Source organism: Motacilla alba, chromosome 2 (genome assembly GCF_015832195.1).
Source record: "Motacilla alba alba isolate MOTALB_02 chromosome 2, Motacilla_alba_V1.0_pri, whole genome shotgun sequence".
Classification (NCBI taxonomy): Eukaryota; Metazoa; Chordata; class Aves; order Passeriformes; family Motacillidae; genus Motacilla; species Motacilla alba.
In genome coordinates, this window is record NC_052017.1 from 51,902,089 (window position 1) to 51,919,439 (window position 17,351).

Sequence of the window (17,351 nt, forward strand, 5' to 3'; positions counted from 1 at the left end):
GAGTTACAATGTTGCAAATCAGCTAGTCTTTGATATCTCTGATTTTTCAAGTTGCCCCACGAAGCTCTTTAACAAAAAAAGGCTCAAAGATTTATTTGTAAGCTGTCAGATGGCTGGCTGTTCACAGCATAAGGAAAATTTCCTTAAATGTAGTACAAAAACAATCTGTGGGGAGTCCTACAGTCTAATTGACAACAGAAAAATTTTGGCTTCTGAGATTGGCTAGGATGATTCCCATGGTCTCCCTATAATAAGCCTCATACAATAGCACCACCAAAAATATTTAACCTTTGATATTTTAAGGCCAGGGTACAAACCAATCTGCATGGGGTGCCTAAAATTCTTGAGAAATTAGAATTCTCTATGTAAGGCTGATTCCTTATTTGGCCATACACTGATCTTCCCTTTATCATCTCTCCAGGACAAATACTGCAATTTATATCATAATATTTTTTGGAGCAATGTGTAGTTGATAGTCAATATTGACTCATGTGGTAAAAAGATACCAAAGTATGAATAGTTACAGGAAAAGCAAAAGCAGAAATTAAGAGCTGCCTTTTTAAGTGAGCTACTCTGTTTTATTGAGAATAAATGCTATAATCAGGAAGACTCCAATCAATAGTAAGTTAAGGGGATTTTAACAACGTATGGGAAAACAATATGCATACCTTGAAAATAAATTACCACACCTTAGCTACATTTCTTAGCTGAGTTTTGTTTTGATAACCAGTATCTCTGTGATCCCTGCAAATGTTACGCTATGCAACATAAAAGGGAGATATGATCTCTGCCTAAAAAAATAAAAGTCTGAAGGAAGATGGTTTACACCATCCTCTTTGGATAGAAAATACACAAGGTTTTCAGACACTGAAGTTTTAACATAACATTTAATCAGCTGCAAAGCTGTGTGCTCTCTTATCTAAGTCTCAGCAATGGGCAGGAATCCTCAAATATGCCTTTAGATATATAAAATCAGCATACATCAACATTCTGCACTGCTCTAACTTCCCACTTGAGTAGTCAAGTAGCTCTCAGAGTATCTGCACGTGCTGTTATTTACTACTGCCTCCTTCATTTTCTCCTATTTTAATTCTGGACAGGGCAATGATTTGTCCTTGATGAGCACATTGGTACAAAATCTCAGGGCTGATGTATACAACCTAATGGTTGGAGTATAACAAATTACCAAGAGGCAGCAACTCATCAAGCACAGGCTGCCCAGCTATGGTGTAGTACAACTTAGTTCCAAGCATCAATGAAGGATGGTTATGCTAATTTGCATTTTCTTACAGTAGAGCAAGTGAAGAATGTACATGCAATCAATTAACAACAGCTACTGTGTCTCTGCTAATGGGGGCAACCTATTAAGCTGACATAATTGATTGTGCATTTGAGCCTTTAATGAAAAGTGGCCCTCCTAAAGAGGCTTTCTCCTAAGCATTTCTCATGTTGCCTCTTTGTTTTGTACTGTGGATTAGCCAAAGAAGCTACCAGCAGTCTCGTCACACTTCTGCCCTTCTTCAATAATCCAAGGTACTGAAGTCTCTTCAAATACCCAGTCTAGGATATTTTATCTCCTTCCCACAGTTCTTTAACAGCTAAAAGAAAATATGATCAGTCTCATGAATTTGTAACCATGACTCTGCAAAGTAGAACCTGCTTTAAAGGTTAGAGCCTGTAATTAATTTCTGGCCCAAAACCAGGATAACTGAAAAAATCCCATGTTCTTATATGTTAAGCAGTTTCCCATCCATGTATGTTTCAAAACATAAGATATGAACATCCTGTATGTCCTGCACACACTTCAGCAGGTCCCTAAATTCTTTAGAACAACTTTCTCAGTTTAACACTAGGAACTACAGACCATCAGCAATACTTAGTACTGCAAAGAGAGAACCTGCTTCTAGGACTGAGAAGCTGTAAAATGATTGCATGCAGCACCCTTGCTGATACCAGATATTTAAGATCAAAGTCATAGATTGTACAAGCACAACTCATGTCCTTTACAAATCCTTTAAAATATAGGTTATATCAAAGATTCCTTTGACTGCTCTCAAATATAGACAGTCTTAGACAGATATACCTGTCAAGCAATTTAATGCTTTTACCAAACTTCTGAATTTTGTCCAGGAGGCTAAGGCAGATCATTGGAAATATTCAGTTCAATTGTAAAACTGAAATTGCTTCATGCTACTCTTCTTCATGCTTAACTCCTCCATAAGGATATATGTGGCTCTTTCTCCACAGATGTTTTGCTATAGATTTCAGTCCAATATTTTGAGTACTCTATTTCTATCCAAAGATGATCATAAATTGCATTTACACTAACACATGGTAAATCTCATGGAAAAGAGGAAAGACTTGAATGGTCAGGAAGATGTGACAGTCAGGGTTGGAAATATTAACTTGCTGTATAAGGAACCTAGTACTTTGCAGAAGCAAATTCAGTGTTTCTGTATTTTCACTGCTAAGAGGATGGAAAAGATTTATACTGCATTGTGTCAAATGCCCTGGAAAAACATTAATATAATGAGGAATAATTAATTTGAAATCAATGTACCTTGCTGCAACTACATATAGTTACCCTTTTATTAGTGTAGATGATAATCAGACCTCGAGACTCTTTCAACTTCTGAATTCACCTGAGTCTGTTAGAAGCCAGATGCACCATGAAGTTTTCCCATGAAGTTAAAAGCCAATGTGATTCTTCCTGGAATGATATTATGCCCCTGACTTCCTGTTTTCCTTAAAAACATATTAAAGTTAATGCAGCTTATTACTAATGATATAGTCCAAATAACAGTAAATTGAGTAAAACACATATTCACAACTGTATTAAAAAAAAAAAAAGTAATTATGTCAATGCCCACAAAATTTGTTTGCAGAAACTGTAGGTTACTATTCCACCAAGTGCTGCAGTTTCTATCAACACATTCAGAGATTTTGGTAACATTTTTGGCCCTTCCTAAGGGACATTTTGGGCATAAGAACATAATAAAAACAACAGTAATAGCTGAATTATTGTTCTGGAGTGATTCAATTGAATCATAGCAGAATTGGAAAAATACTTACGCTCCACAAAGTAAGAGCTGGCATCAATTTTCCAAATAATTTGACCACGGTGAGAGCCATTGACGCCACGGTTCTTGTAGTCCAAAAAGTTTTCTGACAAGACCTCATCTATAAAGAAAGAAGATTGGTCTCAGTAAGTGCCTGCTACAGGCAGCATGACAACACACACAGCAGGAAGTCAGGCTAAAATCATACCTTTGGCTTGACAGAATATCCTAGAGCTACTAGAGAGCTTGGCATGACATGTTGAGAAATCTGATTTATAATTCATTTATATTATTTAAAAGTTCAGTCAAAGTGGCTGAAGCAGCAACCAAGGATGGCCTGGGCCATGGACTCATTGCTCCAGCTTCAGTGGGGTGAAATGGATATCACATCTGTGCTCTGACAAAGCAGAAGCCACAATCTTTAACTGCTGAGACCAGTCAGCAATCTCCTGGGCTTTTCCGTTCAGTGATAACAACAGTTTTAACTTCAACAGAGATTTGTACAAATGTGCTTGAACCAACTCAGCCTTGCTTGCTACAGAAGTAGTCCTGGAAGAGTGCTGAGACTCACTTCTGAAGACAATTATGTTAATTATCAGTTGCATTAAAAGTGAGAAAAAATGTGAACCACTCAAACTGACATTAAGATACTTCAGTTGTATACACTGTGAAGAATTGGATTTGTTTCAAGAAGAGAACAAAGATAATGCCATACAAGGGACACTGTGCCTGAGGACAGTGTGATCAATAGCAGAACAGAAGAGGCAGCCCAACAGACAAAGGTGAGAAACCCAGAGACTATCACAATACTTTAATAAAGGAGACTAAATTGAAGGAAACTACACTTTCACTGAAAGAAGAAAGCAGCAAACAGATGTCAATATTGTCCCACTGGCACTACACAGTCATGCTCTCAAGGGAGGAAGGTGACTGAGTACCAACACTGAACTCTTTGGTGTTACCCTCTTGAGGGATTACAACAGAATTCCTTCTAATGAGATCATTAACAGCTGCAATGGATAATTATAAATAGCAATGTTATCTACAATAAATTTTCCCTTTGCTGACTGGCTAATTGCCAGGAATTATTTCACCAGCTGTGTTTCATGCTCTGTTTTGAAGTGCATCTCTGCTGTAATCCTTCAATAGCAAAATCCTCTGGTATAATTCTCGCTTTGTACTTTATAGTTGGTTGTGTCTTCTTTTAAATTCAAAATTATATATGTCTAAAAAAAGCAGGTAAGTGTACAACTGTTACTCTCAGAGCACTGGTTTACTTATGAATACCTTTAGTAAAGGACCATCCTGGATACAAATCATCAAGGATCATGTACATCATTCTGTGAAAATAGGAACATTATGTACTTGCAAAAAGACTTAAGCCTGTCCCTTTTCCTTTGGCAGAGAAAACACTTTCTTCTTAAAGGTGAGCATATATTGAAATGTTGCACTGAGCTGGAGCCTGGGAACCCTGCCTGGCTCTCATTCTGATGGGGCAGAGAGAGTATCCCTCAGTTCCGGCATGCTGTTCACTGGCTTCATCACTTGTGATGTTTATTTGTCATATTTTGTCTCTGTAAGCTGCTGGAGATGCTCCAACACCTGCCATATTGTGATGATGCATGGGTAATTACTGTGCTTCAAAATACACTATTTATAAAATACCATGCTTGCTTAAGGAGGCTTAGCTGAACTGGATTCAATAGTATTGCTTAAGAAACTGCAGGCATTTTAGGCCAGAGTTTAGTGGCACTGGAGGTCCCAAAATCAGCTTTAAAATACTGTGTTCATAGGCGGTATGTGTGGAGCCCAGCTGGCACTTCCACTGTTGCTGCTTCCCACAACTGGCACAAAGGCAGCGTGAACTCTGCCACACAAAACCCCTCTAATTTGACATATGCCCATACCTAAACTAAACCCTATTGCAAGCTGAGCCAATGGGCATGACTCCAGAAAACCCCTTCCTCTATTTTGTTGAAAAAGTGTAGGAAGCCTGGAAAACCAGGCTGAGAAGAAGGGCTACTATCCATTTGCATGTCCAAGGTAGAAGACCACAGGAAGGGAAGGACAAGCAAGCCAGGCTATTGTTACAGCTGACAGCTGAGACCACAGGAAATCTGGAGCAAGATACTCCTGCTGAGTAACACCTGCACACTGCCTCCTGCCATGGAGGCAAGAGACAGGGGCATCTGGGAAGCATCCAGAGAAAAGCAGGTCCCCAGGGAAGGGATACATACATGGAGCTAGTCATGTGCACATAGTTTATGGACAGTGGCCACTGATGGAATACAGGCTCAGATAGCAGAAAGGATAATTTAATATGAGCTTATGGAGCTCTGCAATATGCAGAGCGTCTGAAAAGGAGCGGTGAAGCCTTTAAGTATAAAACCAATTTGTATACAAAACATATTTACAAATGTAATGATTTAGAAATCCAGTATGTAGGTTGTTCTTACAGTTGGTTTTAACCCTGTTTGTCTCTTTTGAAAGAGGTAAATCCTGAATTCCAAAGAAATAAAAATTATTTTTAGTCTAGTAGAAATTTATGTTCATTGGGATATTTAAGTCAGAAAAATTTTATCTCTAGAAAAATACATTCAGGTCCAAAAGGGAAGTTTTGCTCTTCCAGGTTTTGAAGGTATGTATTTTTGGAAGGTGAAAGATAAGAAAGAAATATCCTCTGGCAAGTTAAAAATAGCAGTAATTGAAACTCATCAGGAGGCTGGAATGTATGAATATGCCCGGTCGACCTGTTTTAATTGGCAAGTAACACTATTCCAGGCATGCTATTCCCTGAACACACACACACACACACACACACACACACACACACACACACGTTATGTATGTAGCACATTGACAAAGACAATTGTGCATGTGAAATACAATGCTGCTTAGGGCACTATGTGCAGATATATGTACATGTATTCATCAACATTCATGCCATAGGTAAGCACATAGATGGTACGATATGCTAAAATGAAAGAGTATGTGCAAAGGAAAACAAATTTTATTTCCTGTTTCTATTGAGAATCCCCAAAATAAAGGAACTGACCTTTAAAGCATGTTGCATCTTAATTCCCAAAGGTAAATGGTGAAATACTTCATTTCACCTCCATGCAAAATGAAGAGCAAAGTTAATGCTGTTCCCTTTCATATATTTCAGGCAGCAGCTAATGCCTTTTGACATTTTTCCAATGAAGCATTGTAATGTATCTCCCTCCCTCTATTTTTGAAATGTGATTAACCTTTAAACTGCCTATCTGCTTCCTCTGTATAGCTTGGGTTTGGCCCTGCTTGTCCAAAAAGAAAACACTTTGCAATTGCTCTTAGGTCTGTGGCTTCATTTCCCTGCACAGTAGACAGCTCACTTATTAATTAAGGATGAAAATGGGGGAGGCTATGGGATGTGCTGCACTTCAAACATCATTAGTTGCTCCTGGACCTAGAGATGGGGATGGTGAGGGTGTCTAAGACAGGAAGCCAGCAGACATTGCTCTCTGCCCCCCCTGCCCCTGGGCATGCAGAAGTGCCAGCTGCCTCTTGCTTGAGAGGGGAGGTGGCTGCAGACCAACAAGACTTTGTTGGGACAGGAGCAGCAGCTCCCTCAGACCTCCCATGGGCCCTAGAGGAAATGAGGAAGGTGATGTCCAACCAGGAGCCAGGCAGCCTGGCTCCAAATAGCAGCCAGAGGGACCAAGGCACACTAGCAGCAAATGACAGCAAGTGCTTTGGGAACCAGCAGCAATCTGATGGACTGCTTCTTCTCACCAAACCAGACACTGCCAAGCACAGCCTTTTACTGCTAAAAATACTCTGTGCTGTCACTTCCATGCTGAGCATCCCAATATACTTCACAAGCACTAGAGAGAGATAAAGAACCATGGCCACCAAAGAAACTTATCTTTCAGATGAAAGACAGAATACAATTGACAAAAAGCATGCTGTTCTTCAGAGGAATTAGAGAAAATGTTGATAAAGGCCACCCTTCAAAAAGATCTGTGAATAATCTAATGGGGACTTCAAGTGCTGTCAGCAGCTACACTAAACAGACAGGACTTCAGTATTTGAAAGTTTGTCTGAATTTCCCACAGAGAAGCAATCAGATAGTCAATACATCTTCCTCAGAAAGACTGATGGAGTCTAAATTACAAATATCTGAGTGACCCTTTTGGTCTGTTTGGTTTTACTTAGGAGGCAGAAATTAAAAACAAACTCCCCTCTCTCATACAGTATTTTGCTGACGTATATGGCTAGCCTATCTTTTCACATTCTCAAAGTCTAACAACTATGAAATTTAGAATAACATGTGCTACATTCAAAGAAACAAATAATTAACACAATACAGGAATATAATGTCAGACAGGTTCCTGAACTTGATACAGTATTCCAGTCTCTTATGAATCACTAATTTGATTTAACACTACATACTACAACATTTGCTTCCTGTAAACGTAATGCAATTATGGCACAGAAATAAAAGCTAGGCTTTATGTCTTGATCCCTTCGTAGAAGGAAATGCTGTAATTCTGAAATTACACAAGGATTTCTAGTCTTCAGCTAAATAAATCTGCATTAGTTTGGAATTTAAAAGTGTTTTTGATCAATATGTATGCCTGTACTATGACATACAATGATAGCTAGCAAAATGATTTAAAAAATAATTTTCTATATGAAGAGGCTGAGCTCTGGCTGATCTGTTTCACAGCTTGCATGGAAAGTTGCAGGAAAGAGATTTCATGAATCACAGAATCACAGAATCAATTAGGTTGGAAAAGACCTCTGAGATCATTGAGTCCAGCCTGTGCCCTAACACCACCTTGACAACTATCCCACGGCACTGAGGGCCATGTCCAGTCTTTTCTTAAATACTTCCAGGGACAGAGACTCCACCAGTGCCCTGAGCAGCCCGTTCCAATATCTAACCAGCCTTTCTATCAGGAAATTCCTCCTAATGTCCAACCTAAATCTCTCCTGGAGCATCTTGAGACTGTGTTGTCTCATCCTATCACTGGTTGCGTGGGAGAAGAGGCTGAGCCCCACCTGGCTATAACCTCCTTCCATGCTAAACATCCCCAGCTCCCTCAGCCACTCTACACAGGACATGTGCTCCAGACCCTTCATAAAGTATCAATAAAATAAAATTATCTTACAAAATAATAATAGAAGGTGTAAGCCTTCTATTATGAAGCTAATACACTTCATATTTCTGATGTTTATTCTTTTTCCACCCAATCTATCACTTGAAGAAAAATACAAAATGATGACAAAAAACCTCTGCAATTCACAAGTGGAGCTTGCTGTGATTTGTATCAGGTCATGGAAGTGTTTCCTTTTGCAATCCTTTAGCATTGCAAAATCCAGCCCTTTGGAAGCTGTTCTTCTAAAGGTCTGTACAGTACAAGCAGTCATCATTCTGCAGAAGAGAAACTATTAATGAGAAACATATACCAAAGATGCAGATCCCAATTTCTTATTTACAAAGATGCCACATTAAAAAATCACAAATAATAGTTAGGAACATTTCCAGTGTGGATTGAAACTTCACTGTTAATTCATTTGCCAATTTCTGCTGCAGGCAATTAATATATTGCAATTTACAGTTAGCATCCCTCCTTTTATAACTTCCTAGGGAGAAGAGTTCTGGAAAACAAGAGCTTAATCCTTGACTGGTGCTACAAGCACAATTCTCGATCCAAGAGTTTTGCATATGCTTTTTTCAAAAACATGAATGGTTCCATTTTAATCCCACAAAAATTAACCCCTTGCCCAGCTAGAGAAAAAAAATAGGAGGAAGAAATGTGAACAATGTGTGGAGAAGAGGCGTATGTCAAGAGAAGGATGAAAAGAAAGTAGGAAGGGAGATAAACTGTAATAAAATGGGGAGTGAGTTGGCAAAGTTAGAACAATTCTTGGTCACTGAGGGCAGAAGATGGTGATCATAAGTAAAACTGCTCCAGGCACATTAGAAATGCAGGCATGGTGGATTTCAAACCTAAAGCAGAAAGAATTGGGTTAAGACATTAAACCCAAATGATACATCAGCCACTTCCAAAACCAAGGAGTCTCAACTTTCAGCGAAACACTTTTATCTTTGAACATCTAGCTTTTTTCAGAGCCACTTATCACCCTTTACCACTCCAGCACTCTCCAAATTACTGCTGGGAGACAACATTCTCATTTTTCATGACACCAACAACAATCAAAAAAGCAAATGACTAGCCATTACAGAGACCCTATCAAATCTTGGCAATGATATGCCAAGGTTTTCAGAAGTCTGTGGATAAATCGTGGATCCAGTTCTTCCTCACTTGCACTTGAGTTAACCACACTGAGAGTTTGAGCTCTGTCACTCCAGGGACTTCCCTCTCCTTCCCTGCAACAGTGGAACTTCTGGCTAAAAGCAGAGCTGACAGCAATGGACTCTATTCTTCTATGGTGTCCTTGCGGTGTTAGGGAGCTATGCTCCAGAACAACCCACCACTCATGTTTTTCTCTCCTGTAACCACAAATCTGCTGAAACGGTAGAAGGAAGGAGGAAAGCAAGGAGTGAAGGCTCAGAAATAAAAACTTGTGGGGCCTAAACCCCCCCCCCCCCAGCAAGGAGATGCAAGGGGATGCAAGGGGATGCATCCCATTGTTAGGTTGCAATGGGATGGGCATCTGTCCAGTAATACTGGTGTCATTTGGCTCTGCATTCCCTTAGAAGTGTGATAGCACCACAGAGCTGTCAGTGCTGCTTCAGCTATGCCTGTCCCAGCAACAGGCTTCTCCTCTACAGCTCCTACACCTCAAGATTTATTCTTATCCCTGCAGCAAGTGGACCACATTTGGGTCTCAGTATAGCAACAGCTCTACTTCACCTATGCATTGCACAAACATATGACAAGTAATGACATCCAATTTGCACACAGAACTGAAGATGGGAGGGAGGAAACCAAACAAGGATGATCCCAATTTCCCCAGTGCATACACATGTGTGTTAAGGTACAACATGGAAGAATTTTGTTTGTTTGTTTTTAATACAACAACAAAGTTCTCACAGTCATTGGAAGCCTCCCCATTGACTACGGTACACTTTGGAAAATGAGGATTAGGTCACAGCAGTGCAGCCATGAAATCTGCTAGAAAATTTAAAAATAAGAGATGCTGAAGGTCCAAGGCAGTATGAAGACAAGATATAAAGAGACATTGGAAGATACAAAATGCGAACAAGGATGACATTTTTCCAGGTTAACAACGTTCATTAAATAAGGGGGAAATAATTTGCAGTAAAATGGGAAAATGGAAAATGGATTTACAGAAATGTTGAAAGCAGCAAACAGTAGATTAGACAGGAGGTTGTGATCTGATAAAGCAGTAGGAAAAAAAAATCCAAACACAACTCAGATGTGTACACTGAAGCACCACAATGCAAAGAACCTCTTGAGAATCTGGATTGATTTTATCAGAAAAACAGTATTCAGTTATAAATTTATTACAAAGTGAAAGATCTCCAGTGAAGAAAAAAAATGCCTTTAGGGCTGGAGAGATCAATGGATGAGAAAGATTACAAAAGCTAAATGCATACAAAGCCATTACAGTAGTTGTGGAAGGCAGCATGGGAATATTCCAGTGTTATGAACAGTGCAATGTAAGTGTTATAAACACTAAGGAATGGGAAGGATTTAGTTCTAAATCAGAAAACTAAGAGAAGAAAAACATATGCTGAACCTTCAAAATCCACATGGCTGGCAACCTCTCCAAAACAAATCTTTCTGCTTTAGGATTTGTCCTGCCAAGAATTTTATGTCTGTTCTGCCCACTGTTTCTGCCATGATTGATTCTATTCAATCAATGGTCTGAATGGGCTGCATGGAATCTGCTGCTTTTGCAGGATTGAGGTCAAAATCTGGGATTTGGTGCACCAATATCCCCAACTGATTTCTTCTAAAATATTTTAGTAGGTGATCAATACTGACTTCATTGTAAGTCTGGGTTATACAGCAATATGGGCCATCCTTGCCCAGCACAGAGGCAGTTTTATCCATGAGCATAAGGACCTTAGAAATCACTGAGAAGGCATGAGGATGCAGTCACTCCCTGTCTGCATTATTTCCCTCTCCTGATATTCAGCATGAATAGGTGCAATGGAAAATTCTTTTCTACTCATTCACCTACAAAGATGTTCATAAGACCTGTTATTTTATGAAGAAGTAATGCATGAAAATAGGAATCCTTTGGCACACAGCAAACACCTCTACCGCATATTAAATGCATTTAAGGAAAAGAACTGGCAGTCTGCAGGCTTCTTTACTACGACTTCCCTAAAAGACTATAAAGCACACCACTACCACAGTAAGCACTCTGCATCAGCTTTTTGGTGTATTGCTACTACCAACATTAACACAAATGATAGCTGAACCTTGGAAGCAGTGAAAGGGAAGACATGTCAGAAGCTATATGTGTTGGGTATATTCAGAAACCTTTGTATTTAAGTGTTGTCTGTATCAACTTGTAAAGGGGTGAATTAGATGCAAAAGCTAACTGTGTTCATGTCACATTTGGTGGGTCTGTAAACAGCAAGCCCAGGTTTTGTCTGGCTGAAGGGTGCACCAGATAGATACAGAAGTGGGAAAGGCAAAGTGACTCAGCCTGATAAATCACTCTCACTGGATCGAAGAGCAGCCAGGTGAAGGCGAGCCAGGTTGGAACAAAGAACTGATATTGCTGCACTAATATATCTGCCAAGGCCTGTGACACCTGCTCCTCTGATACATTTTGTTCCTGAAATAAATTGTGCTGTGCCTAGCGAAAGCTGTCTGGCCACTGGGCACCTCTGTTGATGTTTCACAGAGGGAGCAGAATTGCAGGTGTGGAACAAAGCTTAACTTGCTGAGGTGATCACAGCCAGCCATGGTTGCCATCCCCAGCCTGGCGAGAGACCCAACTACAAGATGACATCCTGAGGAGGAGCCCTAAGACCACAGAGAAATTCTATTCCAAAGGCCATAAAAAGATTGGAAAGATGGGTGACCCCAGGACACAACAAATCCTGGTATCAACAAAATTCACTCTAAGTGGGCACATTGTGAAGTTTCATTTTACAGACGGCTGTATCTGAAGCTGAGAGGTGGAGCAACCATCCAAACATGGAGAGAGAGTCTAAATCGGGGATTAAACCTGTAACAATGATACCCACAGCTCCCAGCCTTATATGCACATTGCTGTTTCCAACATTTTACATCTCTGCTAGCAACATTGAAATGCTTTCTGCTTGTATGTATCTGATGTTTGGTAAAATAGCTGCACAAACAAGTTCTGATCCAAGGCTATGGCAGGAAAAATGTACATTTTTCCACTTGTCTCAGTGAGCAGAACAGCAACACAGGCCATCTAAGCCTAAAATCAACCCAGAGAGAGTTTAAACAAATGTATAAGTGCCTATTAACCAATAGTTACTAGATTTGTCAGGTTGTGGTGAATTGTCTTTCTGGGGGAAAAAATAACACCACAGGATGAAACAGAGGAGGAAAAAAGTTTTAAATCTAAACTTCAGTCACTAAGCAGATGAAGACATTTCTACTTATATAAATTTGAGAGGAACTACTCTGGAAAAAAGCCAGCTATGGACAAGAAATTGGACCCTCCAAGGTTTGTGTATGAAGACATTTTTAATAAATAGCCTTTAAAAATGTTTTGCTCTCATATAAGGAAATGTTGAAAGAAAGAAAGCCTACTTTATATGGGTAAGAAAAGTATAATGCTAGCTCTGACAAACCCCTAACATCAGTGTGCAAAGATATTGGAGCAAATGATTTTTTCAAAAAATGTCTGCTTTAAAAATTTCTCATTAGCTCCTTTATATCAGATATGGAGGTGATGACAGAAGTGAAATCTAGCAGCAGCTAAAATGCCACTACAGTAATTATAAGATAGCTCTTTATCTACAGGCAGCTGCCAGCAGTCCATATTAATTTATCTAAAGGGGCTTCATACTGTAGCAAATAGCAATAGCAAATGAGATACGAGAGAAAGAGAAAGCCTTGAGATAAATAACTGCAAATATTCCAGCTGCCTCACAGTAGCCATTAAATGAGTCCTTACTTTAAAAATATACCCTTTCTTCATTATTCATAACTTTGTTTTAGTTTCTTTTTTTTTCCCAATAAGCCTTTCTTTACGAATAGCTTTTCTGCAAAGAAAACTTATATTCCTGATACTTTTAAATAGCAACACAGTTTTGTTATGTTCAAATTTCTCAGAGAACTCTCTTCAAGTGTTTACACATATTTTAGATTGTGGGTCTGTTTCTGAAAAACTGCTGAATGTTCATAATACTGTCGTTCTCCTGAGGGAAGACAAACGCACATTTCAGATGAGTTGTTACAGAATGTAGAGGTTCCTCTGCATTGCTCAGAGCTGATAAATAGTATATGGAGGAGAAGTCAGAGCATCTCTAGAGTTCAAGCTTAGCAGGAATTAAATGTAATTCCTGTTCCTGAGGCACAGCATGTCTTAAGAAATGCTTGTTTTCCCAATTTATATATTTTCTTTTTGTCATCTTTCCACAGCTAATCTTAAAATGTGCTGAAGTAATAACATCTATATTTTAAGATAGTCAACATTTACTATTCTCCCTTCAACTCAGGGGTTTTTCTATGGCCCTTCATGAAACTCATGTACATATGCATGCATGGATGTTTTCAGGAAGCTTCAGGCTGCATACGATTTTTTGCCATGAGACACATGACTATCATTTTTTACAGAGTTTTTTGAGAGACTGACTGACTGCTTAGTCCATTTGCTGAGACCATGAGCAAATGTTATGCCTTATAAGCAGTGCTAAATGCAGCTCTTACCTGCTTCTGCAAAGACCTGCTTTTTTTTTTTTCCCAGCTGGCCGCCCTAAGGAATGCGTAAATGGATCAACAGGGGAGAGGAACAGGTATCTTGTGGTAAAAGGAGCTGTGGCTCTTCAAAAGAGGAGCCAGCAGACAGAATTTCCACACAGGGAAGACTCCCTCAACTCCTCTTTCAGGCTACTTTAACTTTTGAATAGCGCTCCAAAATGTGCCACAGTATGAACACATATGAGATATGAGATACATGCTTTCTGCTGCCTTTTTTTTTTTTTTTGGAAGCCGTTTATATCATCCCAATTTCCCCAGACTTGGAATACCATTATTCTGAAGTCTGAAGTTTTTGGTTACCATCAAATTTTTACCATCAAGTGATGGCAGTGGTGGTGAAAAGAGAATAAGTTTTATGCATTTCAAAACCAACACTCATACAAAATTATTTGGAGATCCTTCCTAGAATACTACAATGGCAACGATTAAACTCCTACAATGTAGAACTGCCTTCTATTCTGCTTCTGCACAGTCCTTTCCTGGGATACTCCCACAAGACAAATAACAAATACCAACTCCAATGCTCCCAACACCAAGGCTTTAAGAAAATCCACAACACACTGCCTGATATCCTAATGATGCAAATAATTTCCCAGTACTCATGACTCTCCACAATACTACACAGTGTCACATTCAAACCTTTCAGCTCCAATTTCACCAACCCAAACAATCACACAAAGGATTGGGTTGTATCCACAAGCTGGATTGAGACAAACACTAGAATAACCAGCAGCATCACAATAGTTAACAGAGCTGCCAGACAAGTGAAAATAATAGGCTTCAACACTAATCCTCTCCTGAGCAGACTGGGAAAAGCTCATAGTTTCTTCAGTTCTCTTGTTCCAGTCTGGCTGCTAATTCAAAACATAGTTATAGATCAATTTACATTGTGAAGGTCATATCCACAAGGCCAGGAACATTCCTTTTCTTAACAGGAGCACAGGCTCACAAAATCTGTGCAAATATAGACACAAATTTAAGCCATTAGGGATGTCTGGATCTCCCACCCCTATAGACTAGTCACAAACAGAAGGCATCAGTGCTTTATTTCAGGTCAGAAGGGTGCTTTGTACAGACCCTTCTAACTGTCCCTACCCCAGCATGAGACTGTGCTGTCACACAGCCACATGAACTCGATTCTGTCCTGATGAACCTAAACTGAAAGACACACTACAGCAACTCAAGGGCATTCAGTCTGCCAGACTGAAACTGTTCTAAGTCAAGCCCCCAAAAGGCCTTCATCAGATGTTTGCTTTTACAGACCCATTCCTACTGGTTTGCCCTACTTAGTAAATGTGGATACAGCCACAGAGCCAGTAACCTTCATAGATCCTGAGTGTTTTCCATGTCAAACAAACTCTAAAATCAAGTGATCTTCACAGTCTTCCATGTTCTTTAAAGGGAACCAAAACTCATATTAGATGAGGTTTTCAGTGGGGGCAGGAGTGGCAAGAGGGGAAGGGAAGAGAAAAAAGGGAATGAGGGATACTGCTGTCTGCTATTTCCTCAGTTATTTAGAGTGGGACCCTGAGAGAGTGGAGACAAAACACCTCCAAAGACATCAAGGATCAGCTCTTGGTTTCTTGGGGACAGGATATGCTATTAATTTTTTATGTGGCAGCGGAGTTCCTTGGAACGAGCCATTGACTATTGTCATAAACAACAGGCATTCAGCCAGGGGCAAGGGTACACTTCAAAATTTGCATCTTTAATTTATTGGGGTGTCTGGGGCAATGTATGCTGTTTGATATGATAAATGAAGCAGGAGTATCACGGTATATTTTTATTTTGCCCAGGTAAATTTCTATGTATTCATGTTGCTTATCAAAAGGAAAAAAAAATAAAAATTAGAGTGTGTCTTCACAGCCCTGGATGCAATGCCCAAGCTGTGAAACCTGGCTGAACAAGTTCAGTCAGCGTGAAACAGCCCTATGCACTTTCTGTTGACTTCAGACCACAAGAAGGAATACTTTGTCTCTATCTACTGAGGCAAGAGTTCATGACTTGCCTGCACTACTTCAGAATAGGCATACAGTATTTCATAGTGCCCATTGCTGGGGGCTGCTGTGTCTTTTCATCTATTCCAGCAAAACAATTCGCTTCATACTTAACTGTAAAGAAAAGTAATTTTCTGTTAAGGCCAAAAAACTAGGCTGATTTCAAGGCATCTGTTTTAAATCCAGTTTCTGTTTCTTTCCTATAAGATTTAAATTTCAGAAGCCTACTTTTCTTTTCAAAGAAGGACATTTTATGAGGTTACTCACAGGAAGAAGTATTGCAGCTTGGCTTATTGTAACCTCCACCCCTTTCCCTACATATCCTAAATAGCCACCCTTGTGTATCCCTTTTTACAGTCTCTTCAGTACCCTGAACTTACCTTACAATGCCTAATATCTTGCCACCATGGGTCTTCTACATGCTCAGATCTACCATCTAGTATTTTCTCATATATCCCCTATGTCACCGACACCTATGTTCCCAATATCAGCAGTATGTGAAGCCAAGCCATTTGATTTTATCCACTAAAACACTTAAGTAACACCGTGGCTCCCTATGATGTCCCCTATGAGCTCCAAAAGGTCATATCACAACATCATATGCATATGCTTATCTGGTTTTGGTTCTCCGTCTGGGCAAGATGAAACCATGCTATTAGAACTAAAATATCTGCTTAGTACTAGGCATACCTTCCAAATAGACAAGGAAAGCAATTTACCAACATTTCCCTTTGTGGGGGCACCAATTCTTTACAAAGTCACTGGTTTTCAAGAAACATTCAAGAACTTTACATTTTTAAGACTCTAATACACAGAGACAAGCGTCTGAAACTGATCCACCATTTTCAGAATTTACCAGAGAGTAGAATTAACATAAACTCCAGTCTCAGCAGCAGAACTATTTCCATAGGAACCAAACCAGGTTAAGAAAGCTAATTTTATACTGAAATGAAACAATCAGGTAAAAGTGGATTGAAACACTTGAAACATTACTCTTATGTGGGGCTGGATTTACTACGTGAAGTTGCCAAAAATATGCTAATGTGCATTGCTCAATATAGCTTCCAATACACAATAAAAGGAAAAAAAAAAGCAAAAATTTCTGGGACAATTTCAGACCGTCTCAGTCTATAATTATTGTTCATATCAAAATATCCTGTGGCTATGGAGAAAAAGGCATTCTTACACGGTTTTTAAATGATTCATATTCTTGACTTGTAAAACTTCTCATCTGTCACAGATTACTCAAGGAATCTCAAGAGGAAACCTTGAAAATATTATACTGTCTTGATACAGGAAGTATTTTCCCAACATCCAAATGGCTTTAAAATGAATTTATCTTGAAATGTCAAGAAACCATCAACAGAAAGTCTTTTTGTATCTTTGCTGAAGAAAAAGTGATC

General features: G+C 39.4%; 1 protein-coding gene across 6 annotated transcripts in view; it reads right to left on the minus strand.

Moving 5' to 3' along the window:
* Positions 1-17,351, minus strand: part of HECW1 (HECT, C2 and WW domain containing E3 ubiquitin protein ligase 1) — a 246,687-nt gene that overhangs the window by 142,623 nt on the left and 86,713 nt on the right. For all 6 annotated transcript variants that reach the window (XM_038129377.1, XM_038129379.1, XM_038129376.1 and 3 more), the window contains one exon: positions 3,073-3,180. In XM_038129377.1, the coding sequence (XP_037985305.1) occupies positions 3,073-3,180 (108 nt within the window). The remainder of the gene's footprint in view (positions 1-3,072; positions 3,181-17,351) is intronic.